Source organism: Chelmon rostratus, chromosome 11 (genome assembly GCF_017976325.1).
Source record: "Chelmon rostratus isolate fCheRos1 chromosome 11, fCheRos1.pri, whole genome shotgun sequence".
Taxonomy (NCBI): domain Eukaryota; kingdom Metazoa; phylum Chordata; class Actinopteri; order Chaetodontiformes; family Chaetodontidae; genus Chelmon; species Chelmon rostratus.
The window spans coordinates 24,870,174-24,891,557 of NC_055668.1; the positions used below are offsets into that span (position 1 = coordinate 24,870,174).

Consider the following 21,384-nt stretch of genomic DNA (forward strand, 5'->3'; position numbering starts at 1 on the left):
TCGTCCACCTCTGGTTGTATCAGTTGTGTTAGTTTGGTTTTAGATTCAAAATCAGTCTCAAACTCAGGAAAAAGAAAAAAAAACTTAATCGCCAAAGTGAAAAATGGCGAGAGCTGCATGCTCTGTGAGAGAAGAGCGTGTCAATGAAAAGAAATCGAATCATCCTCACACACGTTGGTTGCAGACAGACCTCGGTCCCAGCAGGTTTTCAGACCGACCAGCTTCAGCTCGCTTCTTTAAAAACTCGACAGCAGCGTCTCCGTCCAGCAAACGCGTCCACGTCCCGCTGGATGATAATGACGCACTATTACAGTAAAACCAAAACAATTCGAGTGAGCTGACTCTCTTTGAAATAGCAGGAAGCGTGTATCTATTGCATGAAAGTGAGATATTGTGCAAACAGCATATGGCTTCTGTTTTTCTGTACAGTTCCACTTTGAGCTTTAATCCCTTGGAAAGCGCAGATAATTTTGAAGAGTCTGGATGAAACTGAACAGACCAACACATTTCCTCCAGCTGTGACAGCTTGTATCATTAACCCATCCCAGACACCTCGCCATCAGAAACTTTCCTCTTTCGTCAGCCAAATGTTTTTTTTTCCTTTTATTTGAAGAGTATAATTGCAAGTCTTTACAGGACGAGAAAAAACCTCTTTCCAGCTGTGACACTTAATCTGTATCATTATGAAAGATTAACCGAGCCCAGACACCTCACCGTGTGAAAACTTTCTTCAGCTAGAGACGATCGAAGGCTCCTGTTCCGAGACTTCCTATAATGGCAAGTCTTCAGAGGACAGGAAACGTGTGTTTGAAGGAGAACCACCTGGAGAGCATTTTAAACTCGTTCCTTACAGCGCGTGTCCTGCAGGATCTAAGCTCGGCACACATCCACATGAATTTATACATATTGTGATGGATCCTAAAAGCCTTTGTTCTTGGAGAGTCATAGACTTTGAGAGTTCGAACACAGGTGCTGTGGAGCGCAGCTTCTGAAAGGAAACTTGAGAGGTAAACTCAGGGTCTACTGCGCAAGAACATTATTTACCCATATGGCAACAAAATGTGGTTAGAGAGGACATGAATTAGAATCAGACACTGGCTGGGCACTACAGTACTGTGTGTGTGTGTGTGTGTGTGTGTGTGTGCCTAATTTCAGGGAAACATTTTAGACCAGGGGTCACCAACCCGGTGCCCGCGGGCACCAGGTCGCCCGCAGCATCCACATCAGTCGCCCGTAAGCCAGTTCTAAAAATAGCACTAATCACGAATTAGCTCTGTCTAAAATTGTATTTAATTGTGTTGCTATTCTTTTTGAATTACATTTACAGTGATGTAAATTTAAAAACGAATACATAAAAACATAAAAAAAATGTATATCATAAAAAAAGTTTAATATACGAACTCTGATGTAGTCTGGGTCGGAGGTCAGTCTAGTGCGCATGACAAACCGGCTTTGCTGAGATGAGCTTGTGAGCGCTGCAAAGATGAGGAGACGAACGCGTTTTCTACCCACAAAAACAGCAGAAAAAAGGAAGAAAACTTCTCATTTTCACAGTGAATGGGAGGAAGAGTTCTTTTTTACTAACGTGAAAGAAAACTGCGTGTGTCTCATTTGCGGTGCGACTGTGGCGACGGCTGAGCGGCACAACGTGGAGAGACACCTCAGTACATGTCACAAAAGCTACCAATAAAAACTGTTAGTGGCTGGTAAAAATTGAAAAAGATTTCCTGCAAAATGTTGTGGAAGTGATCATTTGAAAATGAAACAATTGGATATTGCATATTGAAGTGTATCTGTTTCCTACCTTGCTTAATCATTCTGAATAACTATTGTGATGGATCATATGCGATCAGTGTCTTCACATAGAATATCATTAATGATAATATAAAATTAAAGGTACACTGTGTAACTTTGTTATTTCAGAAGTGTATTATCAAAGTGGTAGCCCTTTGCATTACTCAGTGCCCTTGAAGTAGCTCTTAGTTTCAAAAAGGTTGGTGACCCCTGTTTTAGACTAAAGACCAGTTAATTGGGGACAATCTATGACAGAAACTGTGTCCCTGATTTGACAAAGCTGAATTTCGGGTCAGTGGTTAAGGTTAGGATGAGGTTAAGTGTGCATGATGCTTACACGTCAACTCTTTGTCCTAGAAATTACGATTTAACCTTCATTTGTTTTCACAGTGAGCACATATTGTACTGCAGGAATGGCAGAAAAACAGCGGCCTGCATCGTCTGTGAACATTTTACCGATCTGTTCAGCATCAGCGCTCTGCCCGACATGTTAATTAACAATGATTCATCATTATGTTGATGAAGTATTGTAGGAGACGGGGCTGCACAGTGGCTAATTGTGCTTTTTGAAAATACTTGTGGCATAACTGCTAACAGCAACACAAAAACATTTGTGGATGTAATAAAATAGCTGCAAACACAATTAGTGCAAAGATACAAATGGCTCCCGAAGCAGATGATTAATGTTATTTTATAAATGTGTTAATTTTGATCTCGGTCAGACAGTTATTGGGGGTTATTGAACTCAATCCAATGCTGACAGTGAGCTCGCCAGACTCTCACCTGTCTCCTCTTACCTCGAGCTTCATCTCATCATCCAATCACTGCATAAACTACTTTTTCCCCTCATCCTCTGCGCTGCCCGTCTGAGAGCCACCGCAGCACTCTAGACTTCACAGCGGGCTCAGATGCCCTCCTGCAGAGCGCCCTACCAGGATCCGCTCCAGCTCTACATGGCAAAGCCTCTTCTGGTTCAACTGATGTGTGCAGATTACAAGCACAACAATGGGGGTTGGGTTAAAATGGCACATGACGCGACAATAGAGAACATGACCTACAGGAAGTGTGAGAGGTAATGGGAGAGTGTATGAGGATATTATGGAGTCATGTTTAAGGTAATGTACACCTTGGTTTTCGGAATGTCTGTAACGGGAGACAAAAGGAAGAACTGAAATCAGATGTATGCAAAAAAAAATCCAAAATCTAAATTAACAATAAAAATATACAAAAAGCCCAACTCAGCTGTTTCTGAAGCACTGACGCTCCATGAAATCACACCACACTCCTCTCCACGCAATTCACATCGTCTCATTCACGCACCTTCTTGTGCAGGCCGAGTCCCTGCCAGTGTGGAAACAACAGGTGTTGTGTTCCTCGCTCGCTGTCTAAACACGCCATGAAATGGCTTCATGATGACTCTATTTGTTCGACCGCACTCGGCTGCTCTGCGTAAGCAGGATGACATAAAATAGCGGGGCGGCACGGAAATGTTCCCTTTCCCTCATTCATTACACAATTATGCTAAGCTGCGAGCTTGACTATGAACCAGATGTTGTGTAATTAACCCCAGTGTGAAGATAGCGTTCTGCCCTATTGTCTCTCACCTTCAGTAATGAAATGGAAACCAGGCTGAGGCAGAGATAAGGGAAGGTACTCCTGAGCTTTCCACAGGCGCACAAGCCGAACTGAACCGAGCCGAGCCCAACCTGGTCAAAACGGAGCTAAAACTAATTAAGCATCATGTGCAGATAGCCTTCCGTAGCATTGTCTCTGTAACCTTCAGCTCAGACTTTAAAACATGACAATGTTGTTTACAGAACAGCTCTAAACTGATCGTATCACAAAATGAAAGGACGTTAAAGGCTTCAGAGGAAATCTGAGGTGTTGCTCATTAAACTCTGTTAAGGTTGTTTAATATATTGATAAAAATGTATCATGCAGCTTTTAACTGCATTAAAACATTATGATAGTTATGATCCCAAATAAAATATCTACTCATGACGTAAAAATTGAAATCAATGATCCAGATTTTACACAGCGGTTCCTTGAATCAAGAGAATTTCTGAAAATTTTTATTGTGTCAGTTTTATTCTACATCTAAATTTAAGTTCCTTGAAATCCAAAATCTGAAGTTTGGGAACATTAAAGTCGCTCAGTGTCTCTGCTTGGACTTGGATGCTCAGCATTGTTTGTTTTGAGCTACGGATCATCCGACCAAGCCGTCCATTTATTTGCATGCGGGTTGATGAATGAGGGTCATTGTTCTCTCGGCTTTCAGTCCGACTGGTTGACCTCCTGTTCGCACCAAATCTCCTCCAACATCTGTCGCTGGGCTCCACTGAGGCTTTGGGGGGGGGCGACAGAGATGGCTCAGGGGTAATAGTTCACTTCCCATAATGCAGTGTTTCTACCAGGATTATTAATATGCCGAGTTACATCAAGGCAAGGTCAGACAAATGAGACGCAAATGCTCCATTTAGCTGTTTCATGGACCTTGTGTAATGAGATTACAGTAATCAATCATTAAAGAATTTGTAACTATACCATGTTACAGTATATTACCCAAAACTTTGTCCAACATAAGACTTTGTAAAGACGATACTTTACACTTAGGTTTACTAGGAAAATGTCAATCAAAGTACAGCAAAATTGTCCTTATTTCTACAGTCGCCCTTACAGCCTACAGGCTTCTCTGCAATGAAAGCAGCACACTGTTCGACCCAGGGCCTCCTGCTCTGGGTTAGAAATGTTGGCCCACACTCACAACCAAAAAAATCATGAGGAAATCTTCAAGGGGACAAAATGCTTATTCCCACAAACCATCGCTTCTTTACATTCAAACTGTGAATCTTAATTTTCAGTTTCACGCTGCCTGAGGTTAAGGTCTGATTCGGTTTAGGCACAAAGACCACTTGGTGTGTTTAGGAAAAGATCACATTAACCCGGTTATGTCGCAACAAACATGGCTGGAAAATGTCGAGACGTCTTCTTGGACATGCTGCCATGGTTTGCCGCCATGAACACAGCTGTCAGGCCACCACCATCCCCTCCTCCTCCTCCCTGATACACGTAGCGGTAAACTGAACTACGTCACTTCGATACCTTTTGTAGAAACGCTGATATATGTATGAAACGTACAAAGGCAGAAGTTTATTCTGGCAACCGGGCTGCAAAACCTCAACGCAACACCGATGAGGTTGATTGGTTTGCTGTGTTAACCTTCTCTCCATCCTCTTCCACTCCCATACTCCTCCATCCTTAACCGCACCAACAAGCTACCTCTATCTCCACATCCTCATGTCCCAAGATCACACTGGACGCTGGGTCTGCTTGCTATTCACAGAGCGTCGGTCCACTCCACCCTCGTCTGTTTATCTAAACCTTGCATGCGTATGTCATTGAGAAGAGGCATCTCACAGCAGAGGTGACGCCACCATTTGAACAACCGCCTGCCACCCCCCCTCAGGAGAAGGGCACATCTGATTTGGTGGCTACCCCTTTACTGAAAGCACCACTGTGGTGTTGCAGCGTGTCCTCTGTAATCTCTCCGTACAAGAGGCTGATGCGAGCGGCGGCGCCAGCTGCCTCTCTCAGGGCTCGCTCTCCACCAGCCACAGCGCCTCATGAGGACCCTTCAGGGCCGGCGGGTGAAGGTGAGGTGCCAGCGTGCTGCAGAATCACAGAGAGAGCTCTGTTTGCAAACAGCACAACTCAGTTAAAAGTTGGCTTTTGAAAGCAGCTGCGCTGTCTCCCCTCAGCCTTGTTGACCTCGGTGCTTTCCAGAGGCAGAATGTGGATGTTTGTTGAGGTGAGCGGTGCAGACATCCACGCCTGAGGGGTCCTCCAACATCATGAAAAGACACTTGTTGGCTCTGACCCGTGAACATGTGCTTTCTATCAATTTCCCGATGTCATGGACTTCACACATGGGGGAATCTCTGGAGAGATGGCTCGGCAGCCAGCTCATATTATACACACAATATTTACTTTTAGACAAGTTTAGGTTTGGATGTAAGGGTCTTATCTTTACAAAAAAAATAGTGAAAATTATGATTATTTTGCAAATGAGAAAAAATTAAAAATTGCATCAGATGAACGATTTGTTGTACAATAAATAAAGAGCTGCACGTCTGTTAAAACACAATTCTGCATGCACAGCAGTGAGTGACTGCATCGCTGCTCATGATGCTCCACCTGTGGCTCAGTCTGCTGGTTTGTTGCGTTCACGGCAAACCGGGGTCAATATAAATGTTGTTTATGAGGTTAAAGGCTCAGCAACCGCCCGTCTACCGCAGAGTAATTGCGTCCCGATTGCTTCGGCCCGAGCTGAGAACGATGCTTCCAGCTACCAGCAGAGCTCCGCTGCACAAAGCTGCTCATGTGGTCAGTGACACTGATGATTCGGTGCTCTCACTTCAGCTGGAGGATTCTGTTGGGTTGTGCATGTGCCGAACACTTTCATTCCACAAAACCCAGCTGTAGTGTTTGGTCTGTGCCCTCCGCAGCCCTCTGCGTTTGTTAGTGTCTAATCAGGAAGCAGTGGAATAGCTGGTGCCGTGCTTTCTGGAATGACGAGGGTTGATGTTGACTCGGCCGTGCACTGCACTGTAGGATGGCTCTCTGCTTTTCAAGCCAATCAGATGCTGTCAAACCGCCATATTATATCACATATCACATATACATTCATCTCCAATGACAGCAGTTCTCAGAGCACTTTGCCTTTTAAGGGAAAGCCAAATCATTCTGCTGCTATTCTGTCTGTTTCTGTTTTTTCTCTGAACACTTGAACCTTCTCAAAATGTGCCGTGAGCAAATTATTCCCCTTCACATCCATGGTCCACCCACACAGGTTGTTTCTACCTGTTAAGACTCTCCTGTTAAGGCGGGAAAACTTCCATCGTTATCCTTTAGTACACTGGGTTTGGTGATGAGAGATAATTCCTGGCATAGCTCCGCTTAACGTGTGTCTGAGAGGAGAACTCAAAACTCAAGGGATTATGAATTAAGATCAGCACATTTCCAGCGAATGCAATTTGTTGCATTACCAGTTTGTTTACAGTGTCAGCATCACGTTCTGTATCCACACACACCCACACAATCACACACCAGTCATGGCAGAGGGTCAGACGGCCGCACGGTGTTTGTATCCTTGAGTGAATATGCAAATCAACACACTGCTCCTGATGATGTGTTTCTATTTCCCATGTGTGTTTGTGTGTGTCTTTGATTGTGTTCACGTCTGTTTGGATCCATGTTTGTGTCTCTTTGCTGACCTGCAGCAGCTCCTCTTGGTCACCGCCCACCTCCAGCGCCACGGCAACCGAAGCGAAGGGACGACTGGCCATCTGCTGCCGCTCTCTCATCAGCTGCTACAGAGTGAGGCAGGAAAAAAAGAAAGGGTTTTTAATTCAACATGCTATTTTGAGCGAAATTCCTAACAAAATATCCTGTTTTAACTCAGAAACACAGTTGTTTGTGCACAGTGGGACTGCACTCATCTACAGGTGGCCACTGAGCCGCTCTACTTGGACCTGCTGCAGGTCAGTTGGCCCCTTACATCCATCTGGACCGTAAATTTACACAGACACCAAATGGTGCATATGCATGCTTTTCTAGCCGATAACCATGTGTGATTAAGGGGGAAAGAAAGTATAAAGAATGGCCGGAGAAAAGAGAGGATGAGACAACAGGAAAGAAGTAGAAAGAGAGACAGAGAGCAGGACAGTAAAGGAAGAAAAAAGAAAAGGATGAAAGGAGGAGGGATGGGGAAAAGTGGAGAAAAGTGATCAAAGCAAAATGGTCGGTATATGAGCCCGAGGAAGGCGAAGAAGAGTGGGGAATGGCAGGTGGTGGGGGTGTGAGGCAGTCAGAGAGGAGGAGGAGGAGGAGGAGGAGGAGGAGGACGGGTAAAGTTCATTAATGAGGAAATGTCAGATGAACAAAGGCAGACGGCGAGGCCTTGATCAGCATGAGGTCCAAACACCCTGCCTGAGAACACAAACACAGATATACAGTACAGAAAAAAAAGAAACAACAGAAAAGCATGCTGGGAACACACACACACACACACACACACACACACACACACACACACACACAGATAAGAACTATTTGTATCTATATCTGAATAGCTATGAGGACACAGAACATGGTGAAAACAACATGCTCACTGCACCCTCATCAACCCGTCTCTCTCCCTCAGAAGCCGCTTTTTCCACTTCACTACAGACATGTTAATGGGCTTTTGTTTCTACATTTAGCTCGGGGGTGGCCACCTGTTTCACGCAAAACAAACTCATTCCTGGCAGATTATGCGCCAAGCTCTAATCATCAGTATGTTGCTTGTTGCTTCGACAGAAAACGCACACACACACAAACACAAACATCTCTGATAGGTAAAGCCAATGCCGGGAAGGCAGATGGAGAATCTGGGCTGCAGACTGCGCCCCTTACAGAAGAGAAAACTTTGGTTTGTTTACAACCTCGGATGCTTTCAAAAAAAGATGAATAACATGAGATGAACTTCTATGTATGAGCGTGGGAAAATCCAACCTTTTCAAAAGCAACAGCACAGTGTGGAACAGCAAGGAAGTAATAAGAAAAATAATAAACCTGGGGAACAGTAGCGGTCGAGTAGTGGAAGATGCAGCTGTGACATGATGTGTTAGGATGTAAGAGGCATCTTAAGATTTTAGAATTTAAAGAAAATTTGAAAGTGCAAGAAAGAACTAAATATAGACAGATTAATGGAAGAAATAGAACAAAAGAAGCAAAGCACTCCTAAATGTCAGCGGCCTCCACACTGTGCTACTTGTGCCTGAGCTGAAGCACCTCTGTGTCCTCTCCTGTTGCTGAGAAAGGCTGCACACATTGACATTAACCAGCTGTCAGGTGTTGTGCTAGCACGCCGCCGGCTGCTCGCTTGCCAGTGTCAGACTCTTGAAGCATGAATGAATACTACACCTGTAGCTACATCAGCGCAGTCAGGCACTCCGGCGGCGGCGAGCGCTCCGCTAGCACGCCGCCGTGCCGGCTAATGTGATGTCTTCTCTTGTTAGCTGTCAAACGGTGTGCTAATGCTGTCCGGATGACAGTGCGTGCTTGCTAGCATCGCTGTTAGCCTCCTGCAGATGTCAGCTCAGATTTGTAAGAGCCTAGGTGTGGGGGAGAGGGAGGAGGTCTGTGTACTGTGGGTTTTAGATGAGGTGATATATTTGCTTTATTTTAATTCATTGCATCTACAAGGTTGGGTGTGCATATGAACAAAAAAACTGTGAAACACGATGGGCATTTTGTAGTTGGTTCACATAAATTTGATTAAAATAAAGGCTTTAACTACCTAATGTAGTCCATCAACGCTCAGACCTTACACACACACACACACACCAGGTGATCAGGTGCCCCAACCGGCAGGATGATATTGCTAGCCTGTCGCATATGGCCAAATGATATCACTGTTTTCTGATCTGCCACCGCAAAGTTAAGCATCAGGTTCACATATTTGCTTGCAGAACGTAAATCCTATCCTGTAAGGCTGAGTTTGGAGGATGATTGTGGCCAAAGAAAGCAAAGTCCACACTGGAGTCAAGCAGTAATCTCACCAAAACACAAGGTTAGTTCAAACAGAGGAGGCTTTCATCATCATCCTGAGGAGCTCGGTCTCCTGAAGAAACAACAACAATAAAAAAAAAAAAAAAAAAAAAAGGCAAACTCAGAATAATGTTCGCCTGTTCAAGTCTGTCAGCTCGAGTCTGCAGCAGATTATTTTGAATACAGTTCAGAGAGGCTTCATTTTTTGTTAATTATAATAACTTTGGTAGATAGGAGGCTGGGTATGTAAATGAACCTGTGTTTGGGTGCATCCATGTGTGAGTTTGTGTCATATGAGGTGTTCTCTCAGCTCTTTCTTCCCTAAAGCCACCGCTCCAATGTTACTGAGATTAAACGAACTGGTCAAGGTGAGCTGGGTCATATTTGTCTGTGTGTGTGTGTGTGTGTGTGTTGCGACCAGATAAATCAGTCTAGACAGTGGAATTATGTTTGGTACATAAAACGTGGGTGTTATATTCAGCATTGTGTTGAGTTTTAGACTTGTGAATATGCATGTGTGTGTGTGTGTTGACTGCCGACTTTACGCTCACTGTGCATGTACACATATGCAAACGCTCATTTTGATCAAACACATCACTTGTCGGTGCACTCCTGCATGTGTTGTATGTTTAATGCCCCCTTTGACAAGTCCTTGAGTGGGCAACAAGGACGAGGCAGCGGCCATCTTCTGTGTCTGCCTGTTGGGCTGTAAATCAGCCATAAAACGGCTAATTAACTCTGCTGTGCTGTAAACAAGCAGCGCCATGCTAGACACCAGCGACTGGACGACGAAAGGGGGGGGGGAGCGGAGACAGAGCTATATGTGCGGATGTGTCGGAGGGAGAGAGAGCAATCATATTTCGTTTTTCAGTTTCAAGGATTTCAGGCGGGTGCTTGAAATCCGAAGTGAATCAAAGGCAGACACGAAGCTAACATTTCCCAAGTATTTGTCCATCGTTTCACTCCATATTAAGTGTGTTTATCAAGCCTCGAGGGGAGGCCTGACATCCAAGCATCCATTTATGTATCCATCCATCCATCCAGCCGTCGCAGCTGGACAGACAGACGCATAAACAGCCAGCAGAAAAATGAGAGTGCCACAACAATGACGCCAATCACACGGCGAATTATGCTTCACAGAGCGCGGCTCGACCAGAGCCGCACCTGCGAGCTCAAATTGCCAGTCCTGTTCGACGGATTGGAAATATCTGTGTAATGTGCTGTTTGCTGATTTCGGATGCACTCCAGCGCAAATGACAGGTTTCACAACACGATGAGTGGTTCACCGCTAGTACGGCTGCAATTAAACGCCACATCAGCTCTGCGAGGGCAGAACTATAGTAATGTCAACACATCTGCAAGCCTGCGTGCATACGTCAGTGTGTTTGTTTGTGTGTTGGCTGATAGTTGAGGGGAATAATGCAGCAGCACGTTTCCCATATTCTGCGGCACCAAAATTGCTGTAAATGTGCACACAAAGACCCTCAGAATGGATCTGTCATTTTGGCCGGGAACAGCACGTGTGTTTTCATTTTCTATACAAAATGACTGTGATGACGTACATTCTCTCAACACAACAAATATGTGTGAACACAGGGGACGATCACTTCCTGCTTCAGCATGAAAGCGCCCAGTGCACAAAGCCAGGTTCATTAAGAAAGGCTTGAAGTGGAAGAGCTTGACATGACTGCACAGAGCCCTGACGTCAACGCCATCCACCACCTTCACGATGAATTCCAGCACAACTACCAGTCGACATCCGGGTCGGACTTCACTGATGCCTTTGTGGCTGTGTGGGAGCAAATCCCTGGAGCCAGGTTATAAAATCTGGCAGAACGCCCGAAACCAGGAGAGTGGAGGCTGACATGTTGAAGAACGTGTGTCCACATACTTCAGTTACACATGTCAAATGGTGTGTTGTTGTAGGATGCAGTGGCATCAGTTGCAGATTACAACCGACTGAACACCATTGCCTAGAGCCAGTGTTTGGTTTGTCTGTTCTGGGCTGCTGTAGAAACATGACGGTGCAACATGCTGGATTCAGCAGAGGAGGAGCTGCACTCTCTGTAAGAAACACAACTATTCTCAGTTTCAGGTGATTATACACTCATGAAAATATAACCAGATCCTGGCAAATCCTGCACCCTGGTCCATAAAGTAAAACAAATTTGTGGCGTCAAATTTAAATGAACAAAGCTGTTAAAAAAATGAAACTTTCGGAGACTGTAGAGCAGAATAACAGCATAAAGCAGGGTGAGGTATACGCACACAGACAGACAACACACACAGCAGAATGTGCTGATGTGAAACTATTAAACAACATTTCTCAGCCGGCACTGCTGCCCCTGTTCCTCCTGTGGCTGTAATGCAACATCAGCGCCCATGCTCCTCCAGTCCATCTGTAACCTAACTAGATGGTTTAATCAATGCCACAGAAGGCTGCAGGTTCAGGTCTGATTGATGTTTTAATCAGAGATACGAGGGAAACAACCATTTCTGGACAGGGTGTATAATTCTTATTGACTTGTTCCCAAATCAACAGGAAATCAGAGTTTCACCATGTTGAACTGTGTGTTTCACAACAACTGTAATTTATCTACGTCAGTGTTTATTAATGTCCTACGGTGAGAAACAAAAAAACATCATGACTCTGCTACAGTGGCTGCCACTGACAACTGATTTTTAAAAGAAATTCAGACATCTCTACTGGCCCTGCAGGGACTGATGTCTGCTGGGTTACTGTGTCTCTCAATGTCCCACGAAGAGCGTAATACTGTTCCCTGTTGAAAAGGTGTCTCAAAAGTAAATGCAAATACGAGAAGGAACGGATGAACAGGGTGACTGCGACAGTACATTTTACGGTTCAGCACCAAAAGTAAAAGGCAAAATCTTATTTTAATGTAAAATCCGGTCAAGCATTATGTGACTCTGCAAAATCAGTCTTTTCTGTGTCAGTGGAGCAGGACAGAGCTATACGTCTGTTCGACATAACAAATTACACTCTTAGCGTTTTGGATCTCAATTTTTGAAATGTTCACAGGCACAAAAGTTAGTTGGACGGTCCCTGGCTAAAGGAGTAATATGCAGCATCTCCTCTCACATGGAGGTGTGTTCCCTCTTCAGGTGATTTGTGGTTTATACCCAGGAGATCCGACAAGTGCATGTAAATGGAAACCAGCGCTCTGGTAGTGATCTGCTGTTGAGCGTCCCTTTCATGCATGTGCACATCAGATCCTGTTTAAGGAACCTAAAAAAGCCTCGATTTGAGGTTTTAGGCTGAATTACTTATTCAGGATCCGATCACTGTGTGCAATTTGTCGACTTGTTGTCCTCGTGTCTTCGTGGTTTCTCTCTGGGATCTCCAGTTTCCACCCACAGTTCTCGGACATGCATGTTAGGAGAATATTTTTACATACATATGCAAAAACTTTCGTCCAGCTTCAATCAAAAATATTTTTCAACAGCAGGAGCACATTTATTGACTGATCCATTTTTTGCTGTTCGTCCACATCGAGGTCACAGTGGCGGCAGACTTAAGCAGCCCAGGCGTCCTTCTTCTAATTCCCATTCTCCAGGTTTTCTTGGAGGATCCCATGGTGTTCCCAGGTCAGATGGGATCTAATCCCTACAGTGTTTTCTGTAAGTCTCCTTCAAGTTGGACATGTCTAGAATACTTCCATATGGAGGTTTTCTCAAAGCTCCTCAACCTGTCCTGAGGGTGACACCTGAAACAAACTCATATTAGCCACTTTTATATGCGATCTCATCTCATGAAGCATTGATTTGTATCACACATTGTATAATCTGCTTGACAGTTCTTAACGGCAGTGTTTCAAGAGGATGGGATCTACACAATGAAACACAGCGATTAAAATGCTGCTGAAACTATTCTTATACGTAACCTGTGTGTCAGAAAAACTTTCACTTAGCGCTCTTTTAACCTTGGCATCTTTTGACCTCCAAATCAATACTTTGTGGGAGTCTTTCAGTAATGACAGTAATTATGTTCTGTGGCTGGAAACATAGATCAGCTGTTATATCGAGAGCTTTGCCTTCAGACTCGGCGTCATCTTTAGCAAAGAACAGAGCGGTGCAACAGTTTGTCGATCTCAGTCTCCATCTTACATCCTGTCTGTACGTAATTTAGCCATGTTTCCGTCTGTTTCATGTGAGTCGGACTTTTTTAATCTGTTTTTCTTCTCCGTATCAAGCATTGGGTTGTAAATGGCCACTGACTGCAGCTGCTTATGTTGCACGATGGTTGTCAACAGGGTGCACTCTCATCAATGAACAGGACCCCAAGACGCATGAAGTCTGTGACTTGTGGCACCGACTTGCCTCCAAACCCGAAGTGGGAATCAAAAACATACTTTCATTCCTACCAACACACACACCTTCAACATGCACACAAAGAGATGCACACAGCGTCTTATTGTTGCAACCCCATGATAGGCATCTACACCAATAACACACACACACATACACATTTCTAGAACAATGGCTGATACTGATAAGTATTCAATTATTCCCTCATTATGTGGCTTTTGAAACTTGCTGCTGTGACTGGAGACAGATAGGATTCGCAGCTTCGCCTCTCATCACAACATATGATGTGAGCTATTGAAGACGGAATGAGTCACTTCAGATGCGGCGCCACAGAGACGCCGCTGGTTTGCTTGTTTTATACAATGCAGCTGCTTTACAAAGGACACACCCATGGGCGCACTCTGGATTTACATCATAAAAACACTTGGACAAAAAGCCAAATGCATCTGTTGGATATGTGTCGACAAACAGGTGGGGGGGCACACAAAGACAGACTGACACTGAGAATCGCACACACGCTTCTCAGCGTCTTGAATTTGTATGCCAGAGAAGCCACAATCGAGACGCGATAACAAATCTCATTTCCGGCATGTTTGCCAAGTTTTCAGTCCACATTTGTCTCCTGGCTGAATGTGGCGAGCGGGATCTGAGCAGAGTAAACAAGGGCACAGATATCCTCGTCTGATAGAATCCACCACTCCACGCCAGCTTCCATCACACCGTCTCCGGACTGGACGAAAGCACTTGAGAACCTTGTTTAGTGGTGGCTGCGAGACAAAGCCTTTTCAGGTGTAGCTTTACCCCACAGCAAGGTGACTTATAGCAGTTCATTTGATTCCACCGGAGACCCAGAGGCAACATTTGAACATAAGAACAACTCAAAAGGTGAAGCACATAATCCACAATGTGTTCAATCCCGGACGATCGCGGCTGCACCGGTACATTTCTAATCAGACTATGGTGGAGAGAGAGCTGATCCAGAAGGCAAAGCTTTCAATTTTCTAGTCGATCTATGTTCCAAACCTCCCCTTTGCTCATGAGATTTGGGTAATGACCTAAAGAATGACATCGCAGCTGAAATGAGGGTTGGCCTCAGCCTTACAGATAGTAAGGGTAAGGAGCTCAAACTTCTGGAGGGAGCTCGCAGTGCAGTCGCTGCTTCTTCGCACAGAAAGGAGCCAGTTGAGGTGTTTCTTTCACCTAGGTGTCTTCCTTTGGAGGTTTTCTGGGCACATTCAACTGGTAGAAGACCCCAGAACATAGCTCATCTGGTTCGGGATCCCCCAGGAGGAGCTGTACAGCGCTGCGAGGGAGAGGGATGTCTGGACTACCTCGCGTAGCCTGCAGGCACCAAGTCCCAGCTCAGGATAAGTGGCAGAAAATGGAATGATGGAAGGATGGATGGACGGATGAACACATAGATGGGTAGCAGAAAAGTGGATTATGCCACTGGAGTCCACTGCAAATTCAATTCAAATTCAATTCATTACAGAGCAATGTTGCAAAGCTATGCAGGGTGATATGATATTCAAAGGAACTGTTCTGTATGGGCACGAATGAAAAGCAATAAAAACACAGAAATCCAAAACACGACACATTAACATGGTTCACAACAGAGTCAGCTCTGAGGTAAAGCAGGTGTGTGTTGTGGTAAACGGCTGGCTCTGAAAGGTCTTTGTACAAAAGGTAGGAAGCGATTGGAGAGGTGCTTCAGGACTTTATAAGAGATGGATTATCAAGGTTAGGACGAGCAGACAGTCTTAAGGGCAGAAAGACACACGCAGACAAGTCAAAATGTCAAGGTGTGTCTCAGACTTGTGTCCTGAAAACCACCTCTAAAAACAGCTGTAACAGATGAAGGTGGGATGTTACAACCGCAGCCGGAGCGAGCCAGACAATCTGATGGCAGCAGAACATCTTCGACACATCCTGGCAATGGTGCTAGAATAAATCCCCATTGATTTGGAGAGCTAATTAGAGAGGGCCGGCGAGACAAAGAGAGACAGAAAAGGCTTATAGATCGTGTGGCTTGTAGCTGTTACTCTGAACAAGGCAGACACACTCTTGTATTATGACCAATAAGTCCCATTCACAGCTAACTGCCTGGCAATTACTGCTAACACTTCAACTAGGGAGAGAGACAGAGAGGGAGAAAAGACAGCCCAGACAGAAATATTCCAGATCAAACAGAGCAAAAATAGGCCAAATCATTCGGGTTCGTGAGAAACAAAACTGAAGCTCATACATGTACAGTTTGATAGCCTGACAAGGAGAAGCGTCGGATTGAAATACAATAAAACTACAATTTTAGAAGATTTTAGAAAAACCGACAGCATGGCTCTTCTCCCAAATGTGTGACTGCACTCGACAGTAAGATCAAGATAAAGGTTAAAATTCAGTTGCATTTCTTCACGCTGTAACAACGCCTCCTCAGTAATATGTAAACATAATGTTGGTGCATCTATATGCTAAAGCAGTTTCAGATTTTTCCAGGTGTTTCTCAACACAATATCATCATACTGTTATAAGGTGAGATGTGGAATTCCTACAGTGACCAATAACTTTTCTAATGCATTATTATTATTATAATTTCAAAATACCTGAAAGTGTCATTAAAGCTTGTCACAGCTCATAAAAAGATAAATAAACTGTACATTTACAGCTATTTTGGTTGATTTATCTAAATCTGAATAATTTATGTGAATTAGACTACAACACTCAAAAAATGGAGATGGAAGTGGCCCAAGGCTTCACTGAGATGTCAGATCAGAGGGAGATATAGGCTGATGAAATGTCTCTCATTCTCTCTCTTTCACTCCATCCATTCATTCATCCATCTATTCTTCAACTGTAGCGGCCGCAGTGTTAAGCAGCGCGGTGACCTGGTCTACTAAATCACCACCCGCTAACAGAGGGCGAGAGACATGGAGGGAGGGGGGGAGAGAGAGACAGAGAGACACAGAGAGAGACACAGAGAGAGAGAGAAGGAAAGAAAAGTGGGCCATTTTCAGCGATCATCCATTATATCCTATCACATTAACCTCATCACCGGCCTGCTCAGACAGCCATCATCCATTCACATTCTCCACAGGCCGACACACACACACACACACACACACACACACACACACACACACACACACACACACACACACACACACACACACACACACACACACACACACACACACACACAAGAAGACTGTGTGTGTGTGTTTGTGTCCTCAGCTCGTCTCTCCATCCCGTTTCTTCAAACAACTGTTAAAAGTCCAGCAGCTGGAGTTCATCTGTCGAACCTGGCACATCTAATGCTGAAGTTACACTTGGTGTGTGTGTGTGTGTGTGTGTGTGTGTGTGTGTGTGTGTGTGTGTGTGTGTGTGTGTGCGCGTGTTCACCACACACCTCATTCCTCATGAAGAACTCAATATTTTGTCTGTAAAATTTCTTATGTCAGGACAAACCCTTTGAGACGGATCATCTCACTTTCAAGGGCGTTCCAAACAAATACTCAGAAATGGGAATTAAAAAAAAAAGACTCAGCAGTAAAAACACAAAAATGACAAAACAAACAAAAACCACCAAACAATATATTAAAAAAAGACAGAAGCATCACTGGGAACATGAGCAATTTGCTTTAAAATGAAGAAACAAAACATTTTTAAATAAGCGAAATGATGACAAACACAATTTCCTCATATTGCCTAATTTTAACCGACATCATTAGGTCAGAGAGCCAGTATGATCATAGAAAGATCTGTCAGATCTCAAAAACACATAATTTGGATTTGAGATTGAGTTTTACTACTGTTTCAGAGTAATGATACCTGGTCTGCGAGAGGTCACCTGTGCTCTCCACAAATCAGCTTTTGGTAGCAGTAAATCTCAAATAGATCAAACAGACTATTCCAGAAATGACTCTTCAAGCGTCTTTTAGCTTCATGTAACCTTCAGGCTGGATACATATGATACACACACATTCCTCTCATAAGGCAGATGATTTTCACTTTATCCAGGAAGTTCAAGAGGACATGGCCTGGACATGAAGCTGAGGATGTTGCGGCCCTCCACCGACTCAGGAAGCGGAGATTTGAGGATCTGTTTCGGTTCTCCAGGTCCGTCCGTCTTTCCTGGGTTGCTGAAGCCGGGCCTGGAGATCCTGAACATCGTCTTCATTTGAGTGGACAAATGTCTCCCAATGTTGCACAAACTGCTATGAATGGGACCCATCTTTGAGTCAAAATGGGTCAGCGTGTCAGTGTTAATCTTTTGGATGGCATCCCGTACAGTTTGTAGGGAGATCAGGCCTTCCTCCACTGTCTCTGTGCTCAGCTGACACTGATCGAAGATGATCTGTTCGTTTCACATGAATTAACTGTGACTGGAACTGTGAAGTTTCTCTGTCATTAACGGAGTTCAGGATCAAATGAAAGTTTGGATAATTGTGGTTATAGTTGACGGACTTGAGCTGCTGGTGAGCGAAGCTACAGATTATTTTTGCCTTTATTTGATAGCTGAGATGGATCACGTGTGTAAAAAGAGAGGAGGACATGCAACAATGTCCCCTGACAGAGTCTTTTGCACACAGCTAATCCTAAGTGATCAGTTTCAGCTGGATATCACATGTGACCCTTCTTAGACCTGATTGGATGAATGCACCACTTGCCGGGCTGTGATTGGGAAACACTTGAAACACTTGAACTTGCGACTATGCGATGAATATGGAAAAGGTTGTTAAAAGGTGTGTAACTTATCCCCAAAAATATCAAAATCATGCAATTCAATTCCCTGTGCTTAAAGAAACAGCATTTTGTTGTGTTGTGTGGAAAAAATCAGTCCTGAATAACAATCTGGTCAAAGTTAGGGTGAGGTCTGTGTGCAAGGTTCAGATAAATTCATCTTCTTTGTTAAGTCCTGCTGTGAATGTGAATTAGTAAAAAACCCTGGTTACCTGCAGAGGTTTGTCATTGGTATAATAAAACATAGACTGCAGCAGTGTATTATACGTAGGCATTTATTTTTATACACAAGTCTGAACTTCCTGTGAGATCAGGCTCTTACTTGTGTGTAGAAAAATGTGGCTGCCAGCGGAGAAAACTGTAGGTGGTTCTTATTATCACCTTGACAGCCTGATTTACAAGATTTAAACAACCGTAGACGCCTTTGACCACAGTCTCACACACACACACACACACACACACACACACTCCACAGTGAGCACAGTAGTATGAAACCCTGCCAGCCCCCAATAACACGGACTATGCAAACATACAGCGTGTACACCCACCACTCTCTCTCTCTCATACACACACGCAGTCCTTTAGTTTCCTTGGGAACAGTGTTTATCCCGTCCATTTAGTCCATTTAGCCACGTGTCCCATTAGCATCAACCTCCCATCTGTCTACCGGCCCCTGGAGGGGCTCCAGTGTGTGTGTGAGTAACTGTGTGTTTGTGGGGATGGCGAATGTTGTGTATGTGTGAGTGTGTGTAGTTTGTGTTAGCTTCTGATCGCCGCCCCTCCCCTCCACAAACTAATCAAATATCAGATTAACGTTCATCAATTCCCACCTGCACCGGCGATGCCGCGCATAATCATTATCTCTGACCTCTCTGGTTGGCTGGCTGGCACCCACGCTACCCACCAATTACACACCGCAGCTGACAGGCCAGCTGACCGCCACTTCCCGCCCTGCGTCCAATTAGATCGCATTGACAAAGCGACCCCAGACGGGATAGGCTGGCTGCGGCTGTCGACCCGGGGGTCAAGGAGAGAGCGTCTCTGACTGGGTGTTAGCGAGCTGACCGCCACGCAGGCAAACCTTTCGTTAATGAGATCATTACATCTTCATAATGCGAGGAGATGTTTAATCATTCTGGGCCTAATTCACTGTCAAATACGATTTTATTCACTTTGAAACAACTTAACGCTTCGTGGAAGGGAAGGGGCGGCTCGACACGAACTCAGCGGAGGAGTCGTGGATGTGGGTAATCACACCAGCTGATGATGATTCGTCTGTCTGGTTCCTGCATGTGCTAAAATTTCACTCATGTTGGATTTGTGTTCATTTGCTGGCGAGGCGTTCAGGAGACACTCCACTTCCTGCTTTTATTTCCCAAACCCGTCTCTGTACATGAAGGAAGTTGAGTCAAACAATTCAGGATCACAGGTTTTTTTAAAAAATATAGCCTCAGGGCGAAACGTCTTAAAGCTCCACGGCTTCACGTGCAGCCGAGCTGTTGATAATACACCTGCACATACCGCACACCTGTTTGCTGTCTTCAATCTATTAGCATACAACGTCATTTGTTTCGTTAATCAATTAATTCTGTGGAGAGACTGATCCAGGATCTGTTTGAGCTGGTTTAATAAACACTGACAGCAGGTGTACTGCTGGCCTCCACCAAAGTATGAAAACCGTCTATTACACATCTTGTCCAGCACACTAGACATCGACACATGCCGACACGGTCACATGCAGCAAAGTGAGCGCGGCTGCTTCACAATGAGGACGAGACCAGAGACAAGCGTTGTTCACCTGTTACACAACACAGACACAAGACAAAACTTCAGCCGCCATCTTTTTAAATCGCTTGTTTAATTTATTAGAACGACGACGACAGTTTGTTCAGCTGTGCTTAACTTATTTATCTTAGATTCGTTATGCATCTTTTGGGGCGATTTTATGTTGTTACCACCTGTTTAATGTCTTAATTTGGACAAGTTATATCCTGAGGCGTCTTCTTTTGTTTTAAACTGTCTCATTCAAGCAGATTACCAACAACTATGTTCAAAATAAAGATTTAAGGCTGAATCTTAAATCTAGTATGTTCTGAGCTTGCTGTGTTGCACCTTTGATGGTGCACCTGCTCCCACCGTCTATTCTAAGCTTGGTGGAGCATGTTTTGGTCTAACCTGTTAACTGAACAAGCAGAGAAGACAATTCATGTATTTCATCTGACAGAGTCCACCTTTAACAAAGCAAGTCGACAGGTGGGGAAATACTGCAAAGGCCCTCAGAGACGTCTGAAGAAAATATCTTCCTGGTGTCTGTTCACTAGATATTTGTTTAATCATGCATCTTCATCTCCTTCCTCACCATCAGTCTCTCTTTGGTTTTATTTGTCCATCCATCCTTCCCTCCCTCTCAGTGCTAGTGAAACCTGGGTGTGAAGCTGCAGAGCTCGGCACTATTCAACATATAAGGCCCATCTCATTAACAATGGCTTCAGCTCGCCAATATATACAACTCATCAAGAGAGTGTGTGTTTGTGTGTGTGCGTGCAAACCAACGAGGTGTTTGTGCGTCACAGAGGAGTCAGCAAGTTTACCCGCCGGGCCGCAGGCCTCATCTCAAGATCTTTTTAACAAGGAGCCAGTCAATCAATCGCTGATCAATAACTATCTGGAGCCTGCCAACATAAAGGTGTGTGTGTGTGTGTGCGTGCATGTGTGTCAGGCTGACTAATTCAGACATCTAGGCACAGCCCTGATCCTGTTGGGCCTCCCGTCAGCGCAGCGTGCCAGCTGTGGAAATGAAAAACCAGGGGCGTCTTTGGCGTCCAAGAGGGAAAGCTGGCAGAGAGGGAGAAGTCAATAATGTTTGGATAAACAAATATTCTGAGAGAGACAGAGAGAGCGAAGGAGAGGCCGAGAGAAGGGAGGAATTAAAGAGCA

The 21,384-nt window shown here is 44.5% G+C and overlaps 1 protein-coding gene across 1 annotated transcript in view; it reads right to left on the bottom strand.

Moving 5' to 3' along the window:
• The window catches only part of atrnl1a (attractin-like 1a), a 246,474-nt gene that overhangs the window by 40,200 nt on the left and 184,890 nt on the right, over window positions 1-21,384 (bottom strand). The window contains exon 28 of the mRNA XM_041947414.1: window positions 7,068-7,163. Coding sequence (XP_041803348.1) covers window positions 7,068-7,163 — 96 coding nt within the window. The remainder of the gene's footprint in view (window positions 1-7,067; window positions 7,164-21,384) is intronic.